Source organism: Esox lucius, chromosome 17, assembly GCF_011004845.1.
Source record: "Esox lucius isolate fEsoLuc1 chromosome 17, fEsoLuc1.pri, whole genome shotgun sequence".
NCBI lineage: Eukaryota > Metazoa > Chordata > Actinopteri > Esociformes > Esocidae > Esox > Esox lucius.
In genome coordinates, this window is record NC_047585.1 from 21948338 (window position 1) to 21966169 (window position 17832).

Below are 17832 nucleotides of genomic sequence, written 5' to 3' on the forward strand. Positions count from 1 at the left end.
GAAACTAGTTGTATTTGAGAGGCTCAACATGTTGCAAGTCCCAATCTCATTGGTTGAAACATTCTATGTAATGGGGGTAAGGGAACATTTATTCTTTGTAGATATTTACTCTAAACAACACTGGTTTCTTCTTTAACTGTGGATTAATCCTCGGAGTAGTAAAACTTTGTAAAATGTCTGTATGTCTGATAGTGAACATTATACAAAGTTCCAGTACAAATAATGAAACAAATGTTGCTGTGTGGCATTATGTGCAAATTAATTCTGTCTATCTGCACCAGACAGGAAGATGACATGCTGGCCAAATAGCAAAATCAAATGCTAATATCATTCACAGACACTGCGATAGCTAGCCTCTGCAACTTAAGGAGATGGATGTTAGCTTAACCTTTAGTTGCGGAACGTCTAGTAGACTGACAGAAAATGTAATTATATAGAAACCCATAAAAGTTTGCAAAACATTTTAGCTCCTCAACAAAGGCATGTGAAACTTTTTATGTACTTTACTTACCATCCAACGGTTTGAATTTGTTCCTCATGTGTTCCTGTTAATGTTTGAATTTGTTCCTGTTATTGTTTCTTGAAAAGTATATGCCCACTTTGAAGCTTGGACAGGGGCAAGAAAAGACAGGAAAAGTTGTGTAATGCTAAAAAAAACCTGGTGGAAAATCTCACAATTAATTAGGTTAATTGGCAACAGGTCAGTAACATGAAGAAAAGAAGAAAAGATAGGAAGGGGTTTACCACTCTGTGAGAGACTGCACAGGTAAATAGTGCAACATTTTAAGAATAACATTTCTCAATGTAAAATTGCAACTAATTTGGGGATCTCATCATCTACAGTACATAATATCATTAAACCATTGTCTGTGGACACTGTATGTCACAGCATCCACAAATGCAAGTGAAAACTACCATGCAAAGAAGAAAGCATTTATAAACAAGCTAATTTGAGATGGACTGAGGTGGAGTGGAAAACTGTCCTGTGGTCTGATGAATCAAAATTAGAAATAGATATTTGGAATCATGGACGCCATATCCTCCAGTCTAAAGAAGAGAGGGACCATCCAGCTTGTTATCAGCAAACAGTTCAAAAGTCAGCATCCGTGATGGTACGGGGATGCCTTAGTGCACATGGCATGGGTGACTTTCACATCTGTGAAGGCACCATTAATATTGAACAATATATACAGTGAGGGAATTTTATTTTTGAGCCCCTGATTATTGTGTACGTTTGCCCACTGACAAAGAAATGATCAGTCTATAATTTTAATGGTATGTTTATTTGAACAGTGAGAGACAGAATAACAACAAAAAATATATAAAAAACGCATATAAAAAATGTTAGAAATTGATTCGCATTTTAATGAGTGAAATAAGTATTCGACCCCTCTGCAAAACATGACATAGTACTCGGTGGCAAAACCCTTGCTGGCAATCACAGAGTTCAGACGTTTCTTGTAGTTGGCCACCAGGTTTGCACACATCTCAGGAGGGATTTTGTCCCACTTCTCTTTGCAGATTTTCTCCAAGTCATTAAGGTTTCAAGGCTAACATTTGGCAACTTGAACCTTCAGCTCCTTCCACAGATTTTCTATGGGATTAAGGTCTGGAAACTGGCTAGGCCACTCCAGACCTTAATGTACTTCTTCTTGAGCCACTCCTTTGTTGCCTTGGCCATGTTTTTGGGTCATTGTCATGCTGGATTACCCATCCACTACCCATTTTCAATGCACTGGCTGAGGGAAGGAGGTTCTCACCCAAGATTTGAAGGTACATGGCCCCGTCCATTGTCCCTTTAATGCGATGAAGTTGTCCTGTCCCTTAGCAGAAAAACACCCCCAAAGCGTAGTTTCCATCTCCATGTTTGACGGTGGGGATGGTGTTCTTGGGGTTATAGGCAGCATTCCTCCTCCTCCAAACATGGGGAGTTGATGCCAAAGAGCTCAAATTTGGTCTCATCTGACCACAACACTTTTACCCAATCATTCAGATGTAAATTGGCAACCCTTTAAGAGTGTGCTCATAATCTCAGCTCGTTACCTGTATAAAATACATCTTTCTGATTGAGAGGGGATCAAATACTTATTTCACTCATTAAAATGCAAATCAATCGCACTCTTTTTTACATGCGTTTTTCTGGATTTTTGTTTTGTTTTTCTGTCTTGCACTGTTCAAATAGACCTACCATAGAAATGATAATATAATATAGATAATATTATAGACCCTCACTGTATAGGTTTTGGAGCAACATATGCGGCCATCCAGACAACATTTTTCAAGGCCTTGCTTAATTTCAGCTAGACAATACCAAATCACATTCTACACATATAACAACAACATGGCCCCATAGTAAAAGAGTCTGGGTGATAAACTGGCCTGCCTGCAGTCGAAAACTGTCACCCCAAACTGTTGAACAGCTGCAATCCTATATCAAGCACTTCCAAAACTCCAGCAATTGGTCTCCTCAGTTCCCAAACGCTTACAGAGTATTGTTAATAGAAGAGGTGTTGCAACACGGTGGTAAACTAAGCCCCTGCCCCAACTTTTTTGAAATATGTTGCTGGCATCAAATAAAAAATGTGCATGTATTTTTCCTAAAACAATACAATTTCTCAGTTTAAACATTTGATATTTTTTCTTTGTACTACTTTTAAGTAAATATAGGGATAAATGATTTCACATCATTGCATTCTGTAATTTTTTCATTTTATACAGCATCCCAACTTTTTTGGAAATTGGGTTGTAGGTCAACAATGTACATTAATAAAGTATACTAAGGTTAAATTAAATTAATACTTTTTTTGTAAGGTCAGTGAGAGCAAATTATGTTATGAAAAATTATGAATTACACAATTTTCTTAGCTGCACACTAGGGAAAAAACGTGATAGCGAGGAACTAATTGAAAACCTTGTAACTGTAAGTAAAGTGACAATCACATTGTGAATATGATGGGGCAATCAATGTCCATCAACTTCATTATGATAACTTGTCAAATTACTTTTTGTCCATTAAAATGTAGGGACAATGTATACACAGATCACGGTTATAATACCCTCAAATTAAGACTGACGGTCTGCCATTTAACCTCTTAGTCATTGAATAATTTCATATCCAATGGGCTGGTGATTAACAAAAATAATCACTCCCCAAACACATGTGAATTGCAATGTATATGGCATTACGAAATATGTTGAAGACAGGTCTATCACAGCAGAGGTAACACAAAAAATAAGAAAACCAAACTGCACATGGGGGAATTTGAGCTTGATTGCTACATCAGCTAAGTGTTATGTGGTTAGCTTCTTAGCCTACCTAAAGTTGTTAACACATTGTTTCTCAATTTTTAATCTACACTAATTTCAATTTCTCTAAAGCCTTTATGATCTATTAACCTAATTTAATTTGTAGAAATCTGAATACAATTCTCAGCAATTCACATTTCATTCATTCAGGAAAATATGTCACTTAAAGTACTCTGCATTTATTTGCATACACATCATGTGATTTAGTGGCAATATAATAATTTTGAGCTGTCTGAGCTAGACAACAAACCAACCTTCATGTTTTCTGGCTATTCTATCTTCTTAATAACTACATCAATGAGCAGGTATTAGAATAAAATTACCCACCGAAAGTTAGTCTTGAACTGTTCATGTTAGAGACCTTAAACCAAATTTTACATGGTTAGGCTACACTATCATTTAACCAGATTAGTCAATCATTTAATCTACTTATTTTTGTCATCTTTAACTAATAACTACTTTAACTGCTCTAGTCACGACCACCACTAAAACACATTTGAAAAAACATAAATACTTTAAAACACACATACAAACATTGGTTAGCAGGTTTTCTCTTCACTTTGTACTCCTGAGTTTCACGTGCTTTAAATAATAACCACATAATCTGGTGGTGACAAAAAACAACAACCAGTACCATTGTCTTTTATGGAGAAACACAGTCACTTAACCCCCCCACCCCCCGACCCCCCAGCACTGACTTTGCTAATAGCTACTTTATTGAGTACAAATTAACTTACAAGGACTGTGTTATATGGTGGTTACATCAAGTTATCTTGATATTAAATCACTAACTTATATTAAGTCACTAACCCACATAGCATTTTAACTTACTTTTTATTTTACTTTCCATCCATCATTCTTGCCCTTCCCTATCATCAATTAGCCACATGCTATATGTATACTTATTGATTCCCATTAATCAAAGATGTGCCCTGTCTTAAGAATTGTTAACAATAAAAGCTAAGGTTACAGACCCTCAACATATTCTGATGCTTCTGTTGTGGAGAGGATCAGTCTGATTAATACTGATATTGATGAACCTGGGGTAACCATATCTGGTTTGTCCTAATGTTTTGCTACTCCACAGATTGAGAAGATCATGAACCTGATTGGAGCAGGCATCGAGTTTTCCAATGACCAACAGCACATATCCACAGGTAAATGTTATATATTTCTATGATCTTGAGAACCTACAGTGGATATGAAGTCTACACACCTCTGTTCAAATGCCATGTTCTTGTGATGTAAAAGAATAAGACAAAGATAAATCATGTCAGAACTTTTTCCACCTTTAATGTGACCTATTACATGAACAATTCAATTGGAAAACAAACTGAAATCTTTGAGAAAAAAACAAAAATTAATTCACAATAACCTGGTTGCATAAGTGTGCACACCCTTAAACTAATACTTTGTTGAAACACCTTTTGGTTTTATTATAGCACTCAGTCTTTTTAGGTAGGAGTCTATTCTTTGCAAAAACTCTTCTTTGCAAAAGCGCTCCAAATCTGTCAGATTGCAAGGACATCTCCTGTGCACAGACCTCTTCAGATAACCCCACAGCTGTTCAATTGGATTCAGGTCTGGGACCTGGCTGGGCCATTCCAAAATGTTAATCTTCTTCTGGTGAAGCCAAGCTTTTGTGGATTTGGATGTGTGCTTTGGTTCGTTGTCGTGCTGAAAGGTGAACTTCCTCTTCATCTTCAGCTTTCTTACGGACTTGAAGGTTTTGTGCCAAAATTGCCTGGTATTTGGAACTGTTCATAATTCCCTCCACCCTGACTAAGGCCCCTGTTCCAGCTGAAGAAAAACAGCCCCAAAGCATGATGCTGCCACCACTACGCTTCACTGTGGGTATGGTGTTGTTTGGATGATGTGCAGTGTTGTTTTTGCGCCAAATATACCTTTTGGAATTATGGCCAAAAAGTTCAACCTTGGTTTCATCAGACCATAACACATTTTCCCACGTGCTTTTGGGGGACTTGAGCCAGGCTTGGATGTTTTTCTTTGTAAGAAAAGGCTTCCGTCTTGCCACCTTACCCCATAGCCCATTCATATGAAGAATATGGGAGATTGTTGTCACATGCAGCACACAGCCAGTATTTGCCAGAAATTCCTGCAGTTCCTTTATAATGTTGCTGTAGGCCTCTTGGAAGACTCCCAGACCAGTATTCTTCTTGTCTTTCCATTAATTTTGGAGGGACGTCCAGTTCTTGGTAATGTCTCTGTTGTGCTATATTTTCTCCACTTGATGATGACTGTCTTCACTGTGTTCCATGGTATATCTAATGCTTTGGAAATTATTTTGTACCATTCTGCTGACTGATATCTTTCAACAATGAAATCCCTCTTATTATTTTTTCATTTGCTATAAACACAAGGTTCAGCTGTAAAAGAGACCTTGGTCTCAGTCTAACTCACTGACTACATTATAAAGATTTTCAAACTCTAAATCAAGAAAGCATTACTTTTCTGAGAAATGTGTATTATGTTTATTGTCCCCCCTGCATTTAAAGTCTTGTGCATTCTCCTCTTGCCAAGATAACAGCACTGCGACTTCTCCTATAATGTTTGATGAGGTGGGAGGATGCATAGCAAAGGATCTGAGACCATTAATCCACACATTAATTTCACCAGCTCCTTCAGAGTCCTTATTCCTTCCTATTGACTCTCTTCAACACATGTGTTTTCAATGGAGTTTGTGTCATGAGATGAGACTGTCATGGCAAAACCTTGACTAGCAGTGGCCAGTGAGACATTTTAGTGTGGATCTTGTGGAATGTTTTGGATCTGTGTTCTTTTATTGGGGCGATTATTTGTGATACCCTTCTTTGAGAAAATGTTAACTCAATAAATGGTTTGATTTTCCCTTTATATTTTGAGTTTAAGATCAAACTGATAATCATCTTTGACATTGTTTTCATAAATCATATTTACCAAGATTGCCAATATTTTGGAGAGCAGATACATTAATTTAATTTTCATGTAATATTAATCACCAAAGGGAAATCAAATGGATACTAATGTGGGATAATGCTTGAATAACAATTTGGGGGATAAATGCATAATATTAAGCGTTCCCTGATTATGGCATATTCTCTGGTGATGACTTCTGGATTTACTCCACAGAGGTTTTAATCCAATGCAATATTTTAGGACTTGCAGGAACACTTACAAAGTGGACTTGAAAACAAGACCAGTATTTTTCATAAGTGAATGGGAAAAGTAAAAAAAAAAAAATATGTCTAGCAAAATCAAAATGCAAAACCAAAGTCTTAGGTAACGGAGATTACCATTAATAAAATGTGAAAATGACAACCTGACATATTTAATTTCTGTGACAAAGAACATATCGATTGATTGCCTTTGGTTTGATGGCCTGCACAAAGTCAATTTGGTGTGACATTACCTTTTTGTGCTTAGCTAGCCAATATTGCCATGACATCACCTAAAAGTGTCACCTGGGATATCTATTGAAGAAGCATTTTTTGTTCTTATACTAAAATACTAAACCAACTTTCTTATAGTAAACCCTCTTTCTTGTACTAAAACCATCTTTACTTACTGGTTGTGCATGGACCCTTTTACCGCAATGGCATCCAGATAATAGCATTTTTTCTTACAAAGTCTTACAATATTGCAATAATGCACAATATCCACCTAACAAATATATTTGAAATGTATCATATAAAAAATATAAATGAACATGGGAAATCATCCCCAAAATAGACAGTATGTGAATTTTTTAAATGTTTACACCAGGAGTAAATAACTCCAGGCCAAAACAATTCAGTTTCTGTATCTTTTTGTACTAAAAACCAGGTAAGAACAATTGAATGAAATACTATAGTATGAGTCATAATCCTGGTAAATCTACCAACAACAATTGAAAACTCTCTTTTTCTGATCCCATTAATTTCTTCCATATTTTGTGTAACAAATTTTAGCAAATTGGAAAAAACTAAAAGTAAGTTAGGCTTTTAATAAGTTACACTTTTGAACAGATCAGCAATCATCTTGATTTAATTTTGTGTCTGTTGTTAATGTGCAGTGAAGCTGGCCCTAATTGGTGAAGTGAAAATGGATTTGAGAATAAGAAATTGGCTACTCCTTACATCCTCTCTCCTCATTTTCTTAGTAGAACCCATAGGAGGATAACAAACCAGATGAAAAATACAGAGCTAAGAGACCAAGCTAGGTCTGTCATGTAAGAAATTATTTTTGGTGCTTTGGTGTCCCAAGGCATATGGATTACAATGTAGGAACCTATCCCAGATATAGCAAAGTCATAACCGTGGTGAGTGTACTATATATATATATATTACTCTAATAAATTAAATGTTGTAAAATGTAAGTGCTCTTTCCAGAGGGGATGGGTAAGGGTCAGGGACTCTAAATTGTCACTCTTTATCCCTCTATCCGACCATTGTAAAGGATCTCTGTTATCCCCCATTCTTTCCATCCCTCTTTTCCTCCCTCTCTCTCATTACTGCCATCCCTTTCTCCATACTGAAGTTTCCCTGGAGCCATGTTCTGCCAATTAATCCTAAACTATATGTTTTGGAACAGAGATTGCTGTGCCTTGTTGCCTTTAGAAACATCCCTGCAATTCCATGTGGCATTTTCGATGCACAAGCACTGTGGTGTTTGCATTTGTGGTGCGAAAGTACTTGAATTGTCTGGTACATGAGCATTGAGCAAATGAGCTTAAGAGGGAGCATGGAGAGAGAGCCCACAACACACAGGAGGCATCCTGCAGCTCAGTTTGTGTACGCCCCTTTGACGTTCAAAGGAATACAGTCCGTCTTCTTTTCCCGTGAATTAATTCAGCTTTGCAGCTCATTTTTGTAGCATTGTGGATGTGTTGACAGGGAGCTAGCACTCCTATCCCTCTGATAAATAGACAATGCTTTATCTAAGCACCGCAGCCTTTACCTCTCTGTTAATATGCTGTTTTCCCCTGAGACAAGTCAAGACCTCCTGGTAGGTATCTCTCAGTCCCTATGGAAGCCCACTAGCCCAAACTAAACATGAAGACCTAGTTCCTCCTAACAGTAAGTGGAGTGATGGATGGACCCTCAGTCACTTGGTAATTAGCCGTGCTGGTCCCCGGGAGGTGTTGTCATCCCAATGAATGGCTGTAATTGTGTTGGGAGGGCTGGTATTTCACACAGGCTTTGTGGTATGGAGAAGGAAGTGACAGCACAAAAAGCTTGGGGGAAAGGTCTGGGTGTCTGAAACATAATCAGTTTGCTCCAATCTTAACTATGTTTTTCTTAACATCTTATCTCATCGCATGCACATTTCATCACCTTGACCATTCGTCTTTGACTTGCTTGTCTCATTGCTGTCTGCTCCTTTTCATTCACTCTTCCTTTCTCTGAGAGTGTCTGATAGGACTGCTGTCCGCTTGTGATTATTCATTATTAGAGTTAACTCTTGGAGTTAGCTCAGATGCATGTTAACAAAGACCTGACTTGGCCTTTACCTGATCGTTAAGGCAAAGCAATTGGCTTACAGCCAGCCAATTACAGCAGGAGCTTAATCAATCGCTCCTCACTTTACCTCTGTAACCATCACTTCTGCTCCACTAGCCAGCTGGCTGGGAATGTGATGTGTGAGGTGTTCACAGTCAGAGTGACAGCCTGCATAATTACTCTGGGCCTGCAGCTGTATCCTGATAAACCCAGTGATGGACGCAGTAAGCAGCCCTGCATAGGTGGTGGCTAATGCCTATTTGGATTTATGTCAATAGAAGTCTGTGGTCCCATATAGCTCAGAAGGTAAAGCATGGCTCTTGCAATGCTAGGCTTGTCAGTTCATTTCCCATGGGGAGCCAGTATAAAAATATATGCATTCAATTCTAATCACTCACTACTCTAAGTTGGTCTGTATAAGAGTCTGCTAAATAATGTAAATGTGTGGCCATTTGTATTGTTGCATTTCCCAGTACAATTCCAGCAGTTATTGAGGTAATGGAAAATGCCACTCCTGTCATCTTGTTATCGAATGGAACAGACTTCAGATTTATTTTGTGAGACAGTATACTATTTGGATTACTGCTTGGAACCATACTTAGTCAATGGTGATTATTTGTACTTTTACTTAAGGGATTTTTGGCGGACCTTTAATGTTTCAACATTATGAACCCTAGGGTTGAGGCTTGGTAGGGCATGGCTCTAAAGTAGATCATTCTGGCCTCTATTTCGAGTAAACAGCGCAGGTCTTTTAAATGGCCCAGTGCCTTAGGAGTGCGGATTTGCAAATTTTACATCATTGCATTGGTCCAGTGATGTGAGACCAAAGCGTCAGGCTTAAAGTTTTGTTGTAATTTGTAGCAGTCATAGGCACAACATGTTTAGACAATACTATTTATGCATTTACTGATATTTACAATGTTTACAAAAAATTATTGCTGCCAAGAATTGGATGAAATATGTGGCTTGAATGCTAAAATGTGTATGATAATCCTACAACATCAGAAACTTTACAGCCACACCACCATATGTTTTGCACTTAAACAGCCAAGGATTGTTTATCAGTATTGACAATAAAGCAAAGTAAATTTATGACAAAGCATGGTTTCAGTGAAGTCTGCCACGCGTGGGCTGATTCATGTAGTATTAGTAGTAAAGTAATGTAGTGTAGTGAAGTGGTAGTGCTTACAGGCAATATCTGACACTTACGTTTATTCACAAATAAGATTTGTTTAATGTTAGGCAACAAAAAATTGACCTACAGTAATGTCACCTTTCAAAAAACAAAATCATTATTGGTGACCTTTATTGAATTCTGAAATATAGGTGCTATGTCCCAATTATTTGGGCACCATTTAATATCATTTAGGAATGCCAATGCACATCTTTACCACATTTAATGATTTGTTTAATTGTTTAACCATTTCATCTCTTGGTAATATTCAAAAAGTTGAAGTTAATTATACAATAACCATCTTCCGTTTAATCAAGGTTAAATTACATATAATTTCATTTAATTAGCTATATAATAAAACTAATAGGGTGACACTTTTTTGGTAAATGACAGGAATCGTAGGAGTAAAAGAGCTGTTTGTTTGTTTCCCAGACTTGCATAATTCACTTTTTTTCTTTGTTTAAATCTTATGACATAATTCACTATAGATGACCTATTGTCAGTCCAGAGACAGTTAACATCGAGAATGCATCCTTCTGGTCCATGTACATTTTTCCAGTGACTTTGCCACTTTAAAAACAATCAACCTAATAATTAGGCCAGTTAAAACAGTATGTTTTTATTGTGCATTTCATGATCTGACATAATATAAGTCTAGTTTTGGCATAATAAATGTTTTTATGGTTGTAGGTACATTTTTGAGCCGTTTGGATGCCAATTGAGCTCCATGAACTACCTCACCAAAAATACTTTTTTATTAATACTTTTACTCAAATAGATGTACAATAGAAAATATTGTTTCTATATTTGGAAGTAATATATTTACAATATTATCTCACTTCCAAAATCTGATACAGTATTGACGGCCACATTGGATTATGGTAAGGCCCAAAAATTACACTTACAGCAGGTCCACTGCGTCACAGCTTCTTGACTTTTTGACGATAAGGCCCCTGGGGTAAGAACAGAAAACCATACATACAGTATTCCTTTCACACTGCAGTCTTTCATACAGAGAGGTCTGTGATTTGGGGCTCCCAGGACTTGTTCCCTGCCTCTGATGGTGGTGTCCTTTCCGCACTAGCAAGATCGCAGTGCTTCTGAAATTCTAATCAGTGCAGAGGGTGGGGAGAGAGACTGCGAGGTAGAAGAAGAGAGAGGCTATGAGGTAGAGGGAGAGAGGGAGGGGGAATTATATAGTGAGAGCGTAAGGCAGAGAGAGAGATAGGGGGAGGAATACAGAGCTGATACATGGAGCACTACCCCGCTCCATCAGGCAGCATTCGACAGCTCTGCAGTGCACTGAGAGACTATGTGAATGAAGGAATAAGATAGAGAGCCAGAAAGAGAGCAGAAGAAAGAGAGATAGCAAGAGAGAAAGAGACAGGGTAAGAGAAACCTTGAGGGATTTGTGTGAATGGGAAGGGGGATGAGCATCAAGACTGCCTGTTGTGGATGCGGGAAGGACGCAGTTGAGGCTGCTTTCTGGGCTTGTGAGTATCCAGCATCAGGACGTTATGCCCTGTGAGGGGAGCAGTGAGGAGAGCATGTGAGCCAAGAGCAGCTGCTTTGTGACAGGGCTTCAGACAGGGGATGCAGCAAACCTCTGCCCTGAAACAGGGGCTTCTGGAGCTAGCTGTAATCCACGGCGGGGGAGCCAGGTGGGGTGGAGGGTGCGTATCGCACAGGGAGGCGGCCGAGGTGGTCCTGTGGAGATTTCAGCCAAGAGTCAAAAGGCTCACCTGCACTCTGTTGGAGATGAGCTTGGATTTACTGGTGTGAGATGTGATAAGAACATTCCCTGAATGAGCCAGCCTTCAAAGGAGACTCTTCACGCTGGGAAATACCAGGGTTTACCATTAGGATCACTGGAAACACCAAGGACATAGTGCCTCTTTTCACTGAAGCTTTATGAAGGGGCTGGTAATTGGATTTTGATTTAATTTCAGCAGTTTTTCATCAATAGTCGGGAGCCAAGGGGGAGACCTGCATTTTGGTGTATAAGATTGGACACTTATTCTATTTGTGGAGAAAAGAATCCTAGAGAAAATCCCATGTTCCAGATTACAAGCACCGTTACTTCATCATGGTTGTATCTTCATTCAGTGAGCCATGTCAGAGCTCTCATACAAGTTGTTCAATAACACCATGGGACTGAGACAGAGGTGACCATGTGCTACAGTGTTCTTTGAGCAGTTGTTACTTATTCTGGTTTACCCTGCCCTTGTGGAATATCATTTGTTTTCGAAAAGGATGATGATGAGGAGGAGGATGTTTTAATCAGAATATAGGACAACATATGGAATATTATATCTTTGTGCGGTCTTGAAAATTATTTCATTTAGCGCTTCATATTTGAGTGTACTAAGGCAACCCATTTTTGCAGTCACTGATCTACGTACTAACTAAAGAGATCAATAGTCATGTAAGTAATTGGCGAAACAGTTGAATGGAAAATGCCAGTTTAGCTCAATCAGTTGATCAATATCAACTGAAGGTTTGCATATTCACCTCTACCTCCATCCTTGCCTGACACTGACATCCACAGTAAAGAGTGGGTGTGCGGTGTACCACAGCGAGCTGGTCCCACAACTGTATCTCCAGTTTAAGAGTAGTCGGGCCCCCTCCTGCCCATCCTCAGCCTGGACCCTGTCTCCACCGCCCTGCTGGTGCTCCTGCATTCGGTTGTGCTGGCCGAGGATGATGTGGCAATGCCATGTCTCGTCCTCGGAGTGCCGCTGCTATCGGCTGAACGGCTTCTCCCTGCTGAAGCGCTTCCCTCTCTCAGCAGATGGGGCCTGCAGCAAAGCCCTGGACCAGCCCGTGGGAGAGTGGCTGGAACATGTGGGGCTGCCGCAGTATGAGAGCAAGCTGCTGCTCAATGGCTTTGACGACCTGCGCTACATGGTGAGTTATTATTTCTAAGATCTGTTCCACTTTCCTCCCTTTTCCATTTCACTCCCCAGTTTCCATCACTCTTCTATAGCTCTATAACCTTCCTTGCTATACAATAAATGCTATACAGCGTGTGTTCTTACGGTGAAACTCAGGTGTTGAAGCTGCCTGTCACCGGTCGTAAGACAAATCGCAACAAAACCAGTAAACATTTTCCATTTAGACCCAAGGATGCCATCCATTTGCAGTAAAATTCCAGTCGTCACCCACCCCCCCCCATCTTGGCAGGCTGATTAATGTCCTATTGCCTGAACCACCATGATGGCCAGATTCTATAACAGATAAAACAAACAGGCCTGTTGACGCCTCAATATGGATGTTACATCCTGGAAATTTATTTTCCAACCTTAGATTTTATGAAAACAGGTGTGGTGGGCTCAAGAGAGTCAGAGATTGGGACATGCCTCCACCCAAAAAAGTGTGATGAGCCAAGGACAACTTACCATCCCAGGGTGATGCTAGTCTAATATATAGTACCCACTTTTGCATCCTAGCTGTAAAATATGTAAGATATTGCACCCAGTTTGTGGTGGTGCCTTGACACTATGATGTAAGGCTTGAGATTGCTGCACCAGGACATGATAGGATTGTTTTGTGTCTGTGAAATATATTATGAAAGAAATGGCAGCGGAAATTCCTGTATATATATACAGCAACCATTGGATCAAAGTAAATTACATAAAAAAACATGCAGTTTTTTAGGCTATAGATTAGCGAAGTTATGATGAAATTCACAGGAGGGTGAAAGTGCACAATGATGGGCTTTATGGTCCTTTCCAATAAACACTAAGGAGCTTTTTCTAGTGATGATTGAAAATAAAACAATCTCTTATCTGTAATAATGTCACTGTTTAGGGTGTTCTACCTGCACTGTATTTGCCAGCTGTTGAGCGCAGATACCATGACCACTGGGCACATTTGCTATTTTACACAGCCAGGTTTGTGGTCATTAGAGTTAAAAATGCATTCCTACATTTATGTGCAGTACATCAACACATACTTCTTTTTAACAGTTAAGTCTGTTTGATGGAAAGACACCACTGATGACAATCTCTTTGCCAGTTTGATGTAAACCTAGCTAAAGGCATTACTAATTGTTACTTTAGAGACCTCATGGACTCTAAAGTAAAACAAATGATCTGACTGAACAGCTGCTTCTCTACTGTAATCTACAGGCGATTGCCATAGATGAGAAGTTGGACATGGGCAACTGCTTGCCCCTTTTAGAGTGGTCACATATAACCAATGCAGTGTCTGATATACTTAGAATGGACTAGGAATAGCTATAGTCAGTCAGCCTTGTGATGTACTGTGTGTTGTACCAGTAACATTACAGTGTTCAATGGGGATCATGGGTCATTAGCATTGTGATGTTAATGTTAATCTCTTGACAAATGTGTATGGGGTGTAGAAGCACCAAGCATATAATATTAGCTCACTGCAGGACAAATTACCATTGAATTCTTACAAGGATTTGGGGGTGTCTGAGCTGTTCAGAGCGAAGACAGATGTTGCAAGGCTCCTATCGGACTCTCTTTGCCAGGTTCATTGTGTTATCACTGCAGTGGTGGTATGTGGATTTGCTTGGTAGAGTAGCACACTGGAATTTGCCCCAGCCTTGTATAATTTTTCCTACATTGTTAAGATAATCTGTCCACAACCCTATCATCAAAGATCACATACAAATACAATGTCATGAATATCGGAGGAACAAAGTTAATGGGGACTCTGCCGATGCACATGAGTTGAGAAACTTTCAATAACTTAGTTGTAATCTCTGATGAAAATTACAGAGAAAACAGCGCATGCGCAGTTTTATATTAGAGCCCATATATGAATTCAGAGTGCTCAATCTCCCTGCCGACCCCAAAGACAAGAGTGTCATAGGACAAATCCTTAAATATGGAAACCGTTGTCTACCCTTCAGACCTGCGGTGCTCTGCCAACCACCAAAGAACACTGTAGGGATGTGTCTATGCATGGAAGGACTGCTCCAAGATGAAGTTAGTTCTGGAGGGATCATAAATAATAAACCTACATGTGCTCATTCTCATAATTTTTACAAGATGATTATAATTTTTTATTAATTCACCAGGCCATAAATGGGTCTCTCATATCTGTAGTATGGCATAGAATTCTGCCCACATGGAATTTTTGATGCTTTATGAAGTGCTGTTCACAAAATACAAGATATATTTTCATATTCTACTCATTTCCTGGCAACTTCCTCATTTGTGGGACTGTATGTACTCTATTTTCAGTTATGTAATAAGCACTTATAAGGACAAAAATAGCGAGTCAAAATTTAATAATTTTTTCTTGATTAACTATAAATGACAAGTTCTTGTGGGACCACCTGGAACATCCATCAATCGCTTTGTTTGACATTTTCTATTTTAACCAATTCCTGGCATCAGTAACTTTGTCCACTGGATCATCCATGTCTAATTTTCAATCGCTGCCATGCTGTGTAACTGTAACGGCTGCATTGTGCTCCGGAAACATGCAGTGACGCCAGATTTAGAAAGTGGTAGCTTCATTTTAACATTCTTGGCCAGGGAGAATCAATCTGCCCCAGTCCACAGGGAAAATGCTGAGATACACATTTTTAAGGCTTTATTCCTCCCTTTAAACCTGAATTAGATGACAAAGAATGAGCCACGTAAAACAAAACATTTCTATTAGGCGAAATGGGAATTGTTAAAATGACTTTAATCATTGTCTTCAGCATTATATGACGTGAAGTTGTCATTCATTGTCTCCAACAACACAGTTCTTGCTTTCTCTCTCTCACACACACACACACACAACCTCACATACAAATGCATACAGTTGACGGAAATGTTTTCCTCATGGCTTCTGGATTTTGGTTTAACACAACACTTCACCTCGGATGTAAAAGCTGCAGATTTTTTTATAGCGTTTTGCTTGGTGATTAGAATAGATTGATTAACTTGGGCATGCACCATTTATTTGACTCCAATATCCTCTCGCCGCATCGTCCCTGTTTGTGTGAGTACATAAATAACTGGGAGTGTTTGTTCATTTTGTCTGTGTGTCTGTGTTTGGGTCACTTATTGATCACATACCGGGATTAGAGTATAGTGGATGTTGAAATGTCTATGTTAATACTGATTCATACATGTTTCAACATAATGTGGCCTTTTTGAAGTTTGTGTAAATAACCTGTTTGTGAATGCGTACATGTTACTGCATGTAGGGTAGTAACGTAATGGAGGATGCAGACCTTAGAGACATGGGAATCACTGACCCTGGACACAGGAAGAAGATTCTCCACGCAGCACGCAGTTTACCCAAGGTAGTTAACACCAGTCCAGGACACTGCCTGCATCCTCGTACCACGCTGAGCGTTCATCCATGAAGCCGCCATCAGGTGTCAGGGAGTGTACATTGGATTTAACCATGTGTCTTCAATTATGATATGTGGCTTTGATCTAATCTGTCGCTAACCTGTGAAAACCTGTGAAACACCCTTTGACACATGTGCTTGAAAATCCAGAAATATACTGAGAAATCCTGCTTTTATTTTAATTCATTTTGATTTCCATCCTGCCCTACTTTCTAGGTAAAAGCACTTGGCTGTGATGGAAGCACGTCTCTTTCTACCTGGTTGGATGTGCTAGGCTTGCAGGAGTACCTGCCGAACTTTCTTTCCAGTGGCTACCGTACCTTGGACTGTGTAAAGAACTTATGGGAGCTGGAGATTGTCAACGTGAGGCCAATGCTTTGTTAGTGAATTATAGAATGTCTCAGGGAGGAGATAGCGCTGTACTAAGCTTAAGGCAAAACTGACTATGCTGAATAATTAAAGAGAGTCCATTTTGTCTGTCTTTTGTGTGCCAGCATCAGTCCTAGACTGTAGTCAGTGTGTTCATTAAATTGTTATTTGTTTGTATTTGTTTACCATTCATATTTTCTATAGTTCATAAACCCAGCCCTTTGTACGGCCCAGTCACTAGTGGTTTGTGTATTCTGTATTCATCTATGCAGGTGCTGAAGATCGGCCCTCTGGGTCATAGGAAGAGGATCATAGCGTCTTTGGCAGAGCGGCCCTACGAGGAGGCCCCGACTAAATCACAGATCTCTAACCGTCTCTCACAGATCAGGGTTAGTTAGGTTATTCAGTGTCTTACATTTTAACTATAATCCCACATATGAAAATATTTGCTCTGATACATAATTTATCTGTATCCTGTCACTATGGCCAGTCAGTCATCAATCAACCTGCATCTGTCAGTTTCAGGATCTTTTGTCCCAGACAGGGGCCTCTCCTCTAAGTCACATGGACCCTTACACAAGTCGTTCCATGGACATGCTCCTGCCCCTGGGGGAGGCAGGTAGGAGGAGGAGAGCCATGGACCAGGAGTGTAGTGTTTCCCTGCGTGCCTACAGTGAGAGACCTCGTTCCCACGTGAGTCCTCTGGCCAAAATGTTATTCATATATAATCCTACTACACTGGTTTATCAAATGTTCTGCCATAAACATCCCTGTATGCCGCAGCCTCAACCCACTTGTCTTTTTAGGACAGACAAAGTGATCGAACCAGAGAACCTCGCTTGACCCTCCGACCACCAAGCCAGTCTGCCACCTATGCCACCGTCTCGGCTTGGCATCACCAGCCTGAGAAACTGATTTTAGAGTCCTGTGGGTATGAAGCCAGTGTAAGTCATGTTAATGATCCTGTCATGTTGTGTCAACCGAAGTGCTCTTGAATCTCAGTTCCTAGAGAAGTCCTCAAGCCAACATGTATCAGGAGTGGATAGTTCTGAGATGTTTTTTGTTTTCCAGTATTTGGGATCAATGATTATCAGGGATCTTCGGGGGATTGAGTCGACTCAAGAAGCCTGCGCCAAAATTAGGGTAAGTCTGACTGTCACACTTTAGATCATTAATATTAG

The 17832-nt window shown here is 39.6% G+C and overlaps 1 protein-coding gene across 7 annotated transcripts in view; it reads left to right on the forward strand.

The window, feature by feature from the left end:
• The window catches only part of anks1ab (ankyrin repeat and sterile alpha motif domain containing 1Ab), a 42203-nt gene that overhangs the window by 11519 nt on the left and 12852 nt on the right, over window positions 1-17832 (forward strand). For 5 of the 7 annotated variants that reach the window (XM_010901087.3, XM_020055525.2, XM_020055526.2 and 2 more), the window contains exons 3-10: window positions 4394-4463; window positions 12746-12864; window positions 16133-16231; window positions 16499-16645; window positions 16924-17040; window positions 17171-17344; window positions 17458-17595; window positions 17723-17794. In XM_010901087.3, the coding sequence (XP_010899389.1) occupies window positions 4394-4463; window positions 12746-12864; window positions 16133-16231; window positions 16499-16645; window positions 16924-17040; window positions 17171-17344; window positions 17458-17595; window positions 17723-17794 (936 nt within the window). Of the gene's footprint in view, window positions 1-4393; window positions 4464-11176; window positions 11451-12745; window positions 12865-16132; window positions 16232-16498; window positions 16646-16923; window positions 17041-17170; window positions 17345-17457; window positions 17596-17722; window positions 17795-17832 lie in introns of those variants that run through there. The other 2 variants (XM_010901082.3, XM_020055527.2) reach the window with 2 other exon arrangements.